The sequence below is a fragment of the Polyodon spathula genome, chromosome 7 (assembly GCF_017654505.1).
Source record: "Polyodon spathula isolate WHYD16114869_AA chromosome 7, ASM1765450v1, whole genome shotgun sequence".
Lineage (NCBI taxonomy): Eukaryota > Metazoa > Chordata > Actinopteri > Acipenseriformes > Polyodontidae > Polyodon > Polyodon spathula.
In genome coordinates, this window is record NC_054540.1 from 34,769,335 (window position 1) to 34,779,771 (window position 10,437).

At 38.9% G+C, this 10,437-nt stretch overlaps 1 protein-coding gene across 2 annotated transcripts in view; it reads left to right on the forward strand.

The window, feature by feature from the left end:
• Positions 1 to 10,437, forward strand: part of LOC121318578 (synapsin-3-like) — a 250,791-nt gene that overhangs the window by 109,091 nt on the left and 131,263 nt on the right. For both annotated transcript variants that reach the window (XM_041255406.1, XM_041255407.1), the window contains exon 6: positions 4,024 to 4,113. In XM_041255406.1, the coding sequence (XP_041111340.1) occupies positions 4,024 to 4,113 (90 nt within the window). The remainder of the gene's footprint in view (positions 1 to 4,023; positions 4,114 to 10,437) is intronic.

Sequence of the window (10,437 nt, forward strand, 5' to 3'; positions counted from 1 at the left end):
GGACTATCCGAGACTGACAGTAATTGGTGTGTATAGGGTTTGTGGTATCTTAATATAAATTAAACTTGATTTGTACTGCATTTGTATTTTTAGCAGTATTACCAATAAAAAGTATGTCTCTGTAAGCGTAAGTGATTTTTTTAAAATCCCACGATATCGTGCTATGGAAATTATTATCGATATCGAATATCAAACAATATCTCTATCATATCAAAATATCAATATTGGTCCCCACCCCTAATTACAATGAAAACTCCACTGGTTATAATAAAATGATAATAGGACCTAAATACTGAATCCCCCTTTCCAACACATAATACAAAGTATTACACACTAAAGACAATATTCCTCTGTCTAGGAGAGCAACCACCAAGAATAGGTGTTAAAACCAAGACTTGCCCAGGACAACTGGAAGCTGCTAGAGACTAGAAAATGCTGGCAGATGTTGGTCTACAGATTATTTTTCCACCTGAGATAGCGACCAGACATTGTTCATCTCGTAGAGTTAACAGTGCCATGGGAGGATACTATGGATGAGGCATATGAGAGAAAGAAACTTTGGTATGCTCAACTAGCTGTTGAAGCGGAACAGCGAGGATGGAGAGTCTGGGTTTACCCAGTGGAAGTGGGTTGTCAAGGATTTGAGGCACACTCTACAACCGGGTTTCTCAGAGATGTCGTGTTCAGTGGCCAAGAGTTACGTCGCACAGTGAAGAACTTATTTGAAGCAGCAGAGAGGAGCAGCAACTGGCTGTGGTTGAGATGGAAAGATTCTGGCTGGGGATCTCAAGCACAATAGAAAGAAAGCAATGCTGATGTACGGGCAAGTAAGCTGGGTTGAGTTGAATGGGGGACAGAGGGGGCGGATGCTGGGACGCCAGAATCGCTGTTGAGCCCTCTTGAGGTGTTGTGGGCTAATCAACGAAACACAGAGGACTGAAGGTGCCCTCTTGAAGACCCCAGAGATGTACTCTACTTAGCTCAATACAGGGGGTTATCATGCTGATGCGCTGGGGAGACCGCACTGTGGTAGATCTCCAGAGCCAGCATCACAGCCGTTGTGCTGACATGCTGGGGAGGCAAAATAAGCTAATCCCTGGAGCCAGCACTACACTTCAGCCATCATCAACAGGCAGAAGGATATCTACATCAACAGATGGAAAGAAACACAAATTGATGGAGATGCAGATGGATCACATTAGTTTACTGTAAAGCTACATCTTAGTTGGTGCTTATCTTGGCGAGAGCTGAGTTCAAATCAGCATGAAGTTTTTTAAACTACTCTCATGTAATGGAAATCATATTTCTTTTTTTGTAGAAGAGACGCTATTTTATTTTACATTTTAGTGGGACGAACTCAATGTTGATTGGCATAGTATAATTGCTTTTAATGTATCACATTATAATTTAAAAACTATTTACACAACAGCATTGTACACAACACACATGTTATAAAAATCCAATACTTACACATGCAGACAAAATCTGAGAAAGGCCTCCTATTCTTTCGAATTGCATTGACAGGGCTAAACATTATTTGCAGCTTTTCAAAATTAGCCGCTTTGACTTGAGCAAAGCTGAAGCCTTCACTGCTTGTGTCCTAATAGAGGATAGGGGGCTGCTTTCGCTGTAGAAATCAGTGTTGATGCACTTTGACAATGCATGCTCTTTGACACTTTCCAACTTCCAGTTATTTGTTCCTACCACAAATTGTTTATTTTGTTGTTGTTGTTTTCTCTTGTGAATACAAGCGGCATTCCCAGCAGTAGATGTTCTGGTTGGTACTATTCGAAAACGAGCCATTGCCGGGTTTGTCCGTTGTCATGAGTTCATCACTTTTTGTTGAACTTCTGAACCCTTTGTGTGTGATTACATCACCTACAAGCCCTGATGCAGCCTACCCCTGTGCACACTACAATACAAAAGAGGAAAAAAGAAAAGTCAATAAAAAAACCTAGGGTTGTAAATTAAAAATCTTAGAATATTTTATTGTAATCAGACTTTCACATTGTTGTGTTTGTTTTAAGTTATTCTAAGAAAACTCTGCATTTGGGAATAGCATTTGAAATCTTGTAAAACTTGGCAAGCATTAAAAAGAGATTTACAATGAATTTAAGACCCTTGTTAGAATTATTTTCATAAAAGCAAATGATCAATCCATTCCCAACATAAGATGCTTGTTGCTAGGGAGCTGATGTCATTGCCTTGTGACTTTTGCTAGTGCATTGCTGCCACAGGTGAACATCTCATTGGCTAAAATAAAAACCTCTTCAACAAGTAGATGTTTAATTTGCTTTGTGTAATTGTGCAATACGTATGTATATGATAACAGTATGATATTAGTGCTTTGTTTTTAATTGTTTTGTATGTTTTTGTTTGCAATGTGCAGTACGAAATAAAACAAACAGTAATTCAAATATTGCACCTAAGGTCATATGCAGTTAGACAGTAAAAATGGGGATCCAACTCCAGGACCATGATATATCCGAGTCTGCAGTATAGCGAGGGACGATATAATGAGGGGGGTGGTGTATTTGTATATAAGATTAATGTTAGAGGGTGCAAAATCATTTAAACTCAAGCCAAGCCAAGCAAGCAAGCAAATAAATAAATAAATAAAACAGATCCGCCACTGTATCTGTATGCTAATTTCGAACCCTGTAGTGGAGATAGGACCAAGGAAAGGAGACACGTCTTCACACAGAGAGTCGTGAGGGTATGGAATGGGTTCCTAGTCATGCTGTTGAGGCAGGATCACCAGGATTCTTTAAGACCCAACTTGGCAGTTCTGAGATCAGTCAGCTGCTATGAACCTGACAAGCTTAGATTGGTCGAATGGCCTCCCCTCGTATGTAAACGTTCTAAAGTGTTCAATTTCATTTGGTATTTCTTATGTGAACTAGAATTCCAACAAGTCCAAGACTTCACAGAGCCCTGACTGGCTTCTTCATTGCAGAATGCAAGTCTATACAAGAATTCAAAGCGCATACTGCTACAGACAGATATTATTGTGGAATGAATGCCTTTAAAAAAAAAAAAGGTAAATTCACTAAAATAAAATTTTGTTTGCCCTCAATTCATTACCAATCAATGGCAATGCATTTCATGATTTAAAAGGTGTTTGGGGGCAGATTTTACTTTCATTCCATTTTTACTGCTGTACCAAGGCTGTAAAGAGACACGAAACATGTTTCTGAAGCAGCAAATGTAATTCATTCGTCACGTACAGGTGACCTTTCCTTAGCCCTCCCCAAAGAGCATCGCACTGATTGAAATATCTACCACTGTGCATACTGGGAGATGTTTCAGGGTTAATCAGAGGTTAAAATTTGCCCAGCACTACATCCCCACGGTACACTGCAGAGAAGAGGCATTTCAAGTTCTGACAAGTTCTGTAGTAAATCTGATTGTTATTGAGCGAAAAACAAGGCAGGGTTTTGTCTGTGTTTGAAATCTTCTGCATGCAAGTAAAGGGGGATGGTTATCTATTCAGGGACACCAAGATAGTGAACAAGGGCCTGAGTTAGGTAAAATGAGCAACAATGTAATAATGTACTTATTGGATGGCAGTGTGTATAACATATTGAGCCTTCTAGTAAACACACTAGGTGTGACTGTCCAGTTTATGAAATCTTTTCCTTTTCTGCTGTTGACAGTGAGTATTACCACTTTCCACTGTATTTTATGTACTATTTCATGTATTATGCTATTATCATGTATTATGCACTTTCCACTGTATTTAATATATTATGCATTGGTTTTTTTGTTGTTGTTGTTTTTTATTTTTTATTTTTTTACTGTATATCATGTATTATGCATTTCTCTGTATTTAAAGTATTATGGATTTTCTTGCTGTTATTGCATCTTGTAAAGCACAATGTGATGGGGGTCCACTATGAAAGACACTATATAAAATAAAAATTGATTGATTGATTGAAATCTCTTTTTTAATGAAAAGAATTGCATGCCATGAAAAAAAACAAGTTCATTGAGTTTGAATGCTGTCTTCCTGTTTTCTTTCAGTTTTCCCAGCTGATAAAGATCTTCCAATCCCAGGGGCCAGAAAAATTTCCTCTCACTGAGCAAACATTCTACCCCAATCACAAGGAGATGGTGAGTGCTCTTCAGAAACATCTTTTTTTGTCCTCAGCCATTTCGCAATCTGGTTTTACTCCTGCCCACAATGATAACATTTTTATGATTGCTTCAATTTGATTTCATTCCATAGTAAACAGGACTTATGAAGCTGTACACTGCTAGCATGCCTGCTAAACCATAGAACACATATGTGCATATATGTAATATATATTTCTCTCTGTAGTTAATTATATTTTGTGTGTACTGTGGGGAGTCAATTATGGAGCTCTGTAAATATTTTAAGAAAACAGCCTTTTTCCCAAGTGCTTTAAATAGCATCACACGAGCAACAGTACAGAGTGTACACAGACGTAAGTGCTGGCCAAGCAACAACACAGTGATTAACAATGTTGGGGGTGAGTTATCCTGATTACCCCCAAGTGGATAGTTGTCTATTGTAAATACCACTTCAAACAAACTTGTAGTCCACTAAATAGTTTATTTTATGATGATGAATACATGCTATTTATAGTTATGACTACAATCTCCCATGTACTGTTTAAGTCCTGCTTTTTAACAGAATAGTCCATTATTATTGGCCATTCAGTGTAGCCCACCACCTCTCTTTCAATACTTATAGTAATGACAGCAGTAAGTATGTACAGTCAAATGAGTTTTACTTCTGTATCTAGGGAACTGCTTTTCCGATTGTCATGAAACTTGGATACTTTTGGAAAAGTTTGTAGTAGTATTATAATCTGGGGGGCATGTGAAGGTGTCTGTCTGCATGTCATACATCTGGGGAAGTGCTTATCCAATTGGGATGAAACTTGCTCAGGACTTTCTCTTGCTGCTGTTGATAGTATCACAACTGCCGAGTCCACACTGTGTGGGTAGTTGTTCAAGGATACTGCAGTTACCTTGGCGAGGCTGGTTACCCAGATTTGAGATCAAGGAATGGTTATTTAATTTTAGTTTTTCTCACAAGCAATGTGGATCTGCACAGAAACAAGCATTGTTTAATTAAAGCTTGCGTTGGTGAATTACATTTGGAACCCAAATCAGCTTATACTTTATACAGACACCTGCTGTCCAATCAGCAGCCAGCTAGGCAAGCTATTAACGAACAGAATACAGAATATAATATAAAGGAATAGGAGTGCCCAAATATTACCCAGGTCTTGCCATACACTGCACTCATCTCTAAGTATTCTGCTTTCCCATATCTGATAAGCTGTTTGAACGGTGTTCTGAGGGCAGGGAATTAGTGAAGAGGATTTACTTGTACAATTTGAAGTCCTAACTGTGGACTAAACCAAACGTTACAGTATATGCTGTACAACAGTACTCTACTTCTTCCTAAAAAGATATGTTTCGTGAGCAATGTTGCTACATTTGCAGTACACAGTATGGGGTAACCAGAACTAGATAGTATTTTCATAACTGATTAAAGTGGCGAGATGATCGTTTTGGCACTCTGTCTAATACAGACAGGGAAAACAAGTGGAGATTAACTAGGAGGATTACACATATATTAGGACTATGAGAATAAAGGAATGTTATTGGGTGTGCTTAATCAGAAGCCATATAATACACTATACGTTTTTGAGAAACCTGTATTTTGGGCTGTGAAAATATTCTGGTTAGAGGGAACATAGTTGAGCAAGCGTTGCAACTAAATAAATGCTTGCAGTCCTATAAGAGTAAATATCCAGTCTGAAAGATTGCACTTAATCAAGTCAGTTAAGGGTTGCAGATCACAACTGCACCAGGATTCACTGCAGCCAGTCCAGTCTTGTCATTCCCCTGCAAAAAGGGTTGAATAAGTTTAGGATGTATCTTGGTGCAAAACACCTTATCCATGCGCATCAGACCTCATCCTGGAGCATAGAAGTTATCTCCCTGAGTGATCGCTATTCAAAGTCATCCATGAGGGAGTGCCTTTGTAACTGCTGTTGCTGTGTGCTGCTCTGCACAGGTTCAGGGAGGCATGTCTTTATCAATGGAGGCATTGTTTTGATATAAAACTACAAACAACCCACATTGTTCTTGATTTACTTGATGGCAGAGTATCGGATGAAACATTCCTGGACTACATCACAGCATACAGGTAGGGGTGCCCTGAAGGACTAGCAAATCCAAAAGTATAAGCATACCACCAGTGATGGAACTAATTCAGTGTTCTGAGTTCTGGCATTGATACTCAGAGCTTCAGAGTATGGAATCTTTCTTGCATTCATTCAAATCCAGCGAGAGAATGACAGATAAGGACTTCAGGCTGCTGAGAAAAGAATCATTTTTTGTAGTCAAACACAAACAGAAATTATATAGACTCATATAAAATTCAAATGATAATCAAATTTCTTTGGATTTCTTTTCTTTGGAATCTTAAAATATCGATCTCTTCGGCTACGGTGATAGTGCCTTTAAAGGCAGCGCAGGATCTGAAATCGGGGTGGGTATCTTCACAACAAAGGAGCTATGTGTGAAAGTGCACACAGGCATGTGGTAAGATATGTCCTACCGCACACCCTGTTGTGGGTCAGTGCTTACATCCATGGCTATCTGCAGGGCTCATGGGTTATTTAGCCATCCTCACTCATGGAATAACTGCAGTACCCCTACATCACCCTGCTCAAGAAAGTTAGAACTTCTTGGTTTGCTTTGTAAGGTTTATGAATTAAGGTAAACATAGAATTAACTATCTTGTTACGCTATAAGGATGAGACCAGACCAGACTTTAACAAATCTTTACAATGTTTGCCGTTTATTAGTTCCAAATTCCCACATTACATACTACATTGAACGTTATTGTTTAGCTACAATACGTGGCACAAGCATTAACAGAACTAGGCAATTGATCGGATTACCTGGACAGAGCACTGACACACCAATCGTTCACAGTGATCCTGGAGGTATTAGAGGTTTCTCTGTCTGTGTCACCTCTATGCCTGGTATTTATACTATACCGTGCTCAGGACATACATGACTACAGTCTGTTTGTGTTATCTTACTACTGTAAAAATCAATAGAAATTCAGCCATTCAGTTGTTACTCCATTCAAGTGCAACCAACCACTATCTACTCTCTTTTTCAAGGTTACTGTGGTTAATTGTTTACCATATTTTCCATTCCCCTGCACATGCTTTCCAATCTCCAATCATATTATACCTAAGTTACCTTAGCAACTCTACTTATGCCAAAGTCACCTTCAGCAAACTGGTTTAACATTACCAACACAGTTTCTCTCGTATGACATTAACATCCTAGACCTTCACCTGTCCAAGTACAAAAAGGAAGCTAGATGTACTACACACCCCGATGGACCAGTCCAAAGGATTTAGACCTGAGGAGCTCAGGCTGCAAGCGTCTCAATGTCTCCATTGTGTGTTGGAGCTGCATGTACTGGTGTTTATAGTATTGAGTTCTTGAAGAGAAAGATAGCTCATCACTCCTGTTGGAGGTACAGTCAGACAGCACTGAGCATCAGAAAAGAACTGATCCCTTCATTGTTACGCCTGTCTCTTGGCAATCAGCTGTAGACGCTGATTCTCTTCTCACACCGCACACTGCTGTGATCATCTTCCCCTGCTTTATTGCAAAACTGTACCAAAATTAAGTCCACTATGAAAGATGTGATGTATCGTCAATCACTGCCCCCAGGTAGACAGAACTGGAAGGTGGTTCAATGGTCAATCTTTCAACATGTAAGGTAAGCTGTGGCTGGGTGATTAGACAGTAATTAGACAATCACCATGAAGTTTCTAATGTTGTCCTGCAACAGTAACGGATATACTGGGATGGGGTGCTGTGCTTGCCACAGTGTTTTAAGTGTAGTGGCAATGGATGGCATGTAGACTGAGTTACTGTGCATCACACTGAATACTCTTCTGCTCTTGAACGGGCAACGGCGTTGATACTGGAACACGGCCACCACACAGATTACCCATCGTGTGCTCAGTGGTACGACAAAATATACAATTGTAATGACTTGCCATCTCAGCCAATTGAATGAAATGGAAAGGCAAAGGCTGGACCTGAACCGCAAACCATACAGTTCAAAGACCAACAACATACCATTCAACTAAAGAGCGAGTTCTATAGTCAAGAGGTAAGTACGGGTCTTGTGCTGATTTCAGTGTTATTACCTGATCAGCTGCTAGGAGGAGATTCAATTCACACTGCAGACACATAGTGACTGGATGAAACATTTGAAAGACCTGTCATAACACTGAACCACCGATTCAACAGAACACGTCTGCAAGGTGTTTACACTCTTCTGGGAGGGATGCGTGAGCATTCCTCACTCATTACAGACTCCATCACCTTTCTCATCCACCTTTTTCAATCCAGCTTTTATTTTAGGGGTAGAAAAGGGTTTTTGTTTTCAGATGTAAAGATAATTCAGGAAAGAATCAATTTTGTGATGAGAAATAAAAACACTTTACTGTTCAGAATAAAGGACACTGTAAAAAGTGACATGCAGAAATTGTTACCTCAAAGACAGAATACATTTACATAATAAAAATTCATAAATAACATGGAAGAAACTTTAAACACTGTTGCCAGTTTAGCATCGGATACATTCCCTCAGTACATGGTCTGTGCTGGTAGTTCTCTCGTTTCCTCTGTCCAACTTCCCACAGCATTCCAATGAAAAGGATAGTCCAATAGAAACTAGTAAGAGCCACAGGGAGTAGTGGGAAGTAGCCATTTACAAGTAAACCAAATGACTCTCACTGGGTGTCTTCACTTTAATTAGTGATAATAACCTCTACTCAGCCTAATCTTGATTAAATCAAAATGACGGAATCGCCATAGCAGTTATTAGGCATAGCTATGACATATGTCATACACTTTGATTGAAGTCATGACTCCTGTCATAACCGCGTACTACTTTATTGAAACAAGGCTCAAATCAGATCGTTGTTCTGTTTGTAGCAAAATATCTTGTAAAACACTTTTCGATTTTGTTGGAGTCCTTTTAGGAACTTTATCAGTCGACTGCAATCAATCTGTAGACATTTCGGATTATTCTTCTATACATGAACAGTGCAGGATGCAGTGAGACTGCAGCTGATTTTCAGATGATAGATACAACTGTGTGGACTTTCTATTGCCTCTGCACGTTACTTTGGGACAAGAAAAAAATGTTACATGGAATCTGTTTGTGCAACACTGTTGGATTTAAGTATATACCAAGCATAGATACGCTTGTGACTATGACTTGAAGCATATGCACATAATCACCTAATTAGTGAGACAGTTGATTGGAAACTGGATATGGAGTGATTTCAGTTGTTGAAATGCAAGCTTGAATAAAAGCAATAAAGAACATCACAGAAAAAAACCAATATGCCACGTCTGTCAAGAGAGCAGCGCCTTCGTGCAATCGGCATGTTGGAGGCTGGACTAGGGCAGCGTACTGTGGCTCCTCGTCTTGGGTACTCAAGGCCGACAATTTCAAACCTGTCAAGACGGTATAACCAGACCCACTCTGTCAATGACAGGCCACAAACTGGGAAACCAAGAGTCGCAACACCTGATTAAGATCGACAGAACATTTTGCAGCATCTTCGTGGTGTCAGTTGTTAATCAGCAATAAAAAGTAATTGCACCTTCTCTAAAACAGAGTTTGTCATTTTTCGATCACATCTAGTGAATTATATCCAAGTATAAATTTTAAGTTTCTTTTGATGCTCAAATATAAGTGATATGTTTCTTTTGATGCTCAAATGTAAGTGATAGGTTTCTTTTGGTGCTCAAATATAAGTGATATGTTTCTTTTGATGCTCAAATGTAAATGATAAGTTTCTTTTGGTGCTCAAATATAAGTGATGTGTTTCTTTTGATGCTCGGTATATAATGGGATGCTTTCCACACATGCATACAGTCCTATGCTGCTGATAATTCAGTTCATTGGTTCTTAAAATGATGTGTAAAAGCAGCACTATTTTTGCCAGCCTGATTTCTACAAAGCTTATAAACAATCGTATTGTACAACAGCTGTACACACTTTGTTAAGTTCTAGGATTTTTTTTTAATTGTATCTTTATTATAAAAATATAAAACAAAGAGATTAAAAGACAATCACATATTTCTTTTTTTTTACCCCAGTAAATTTGCACGATAATTTTGCGGTTTTCCATTGGTTATAACATGCACTTATCATACTTTACCTTGGTTTGCAATGTTTTGTTAATATGCTTTACCATACCTCTCTATGCTTTAGACTGCTTACCTATTGTCCTGGCAGGCCAATGCCAGAGCTCATTTCCAACATGTCCTGTAACATTGCTTTGTTAATGCAGAGCGCTGTTTGTGATTCTTCATCACAAAATGTTTCAAAGACTATAGGAA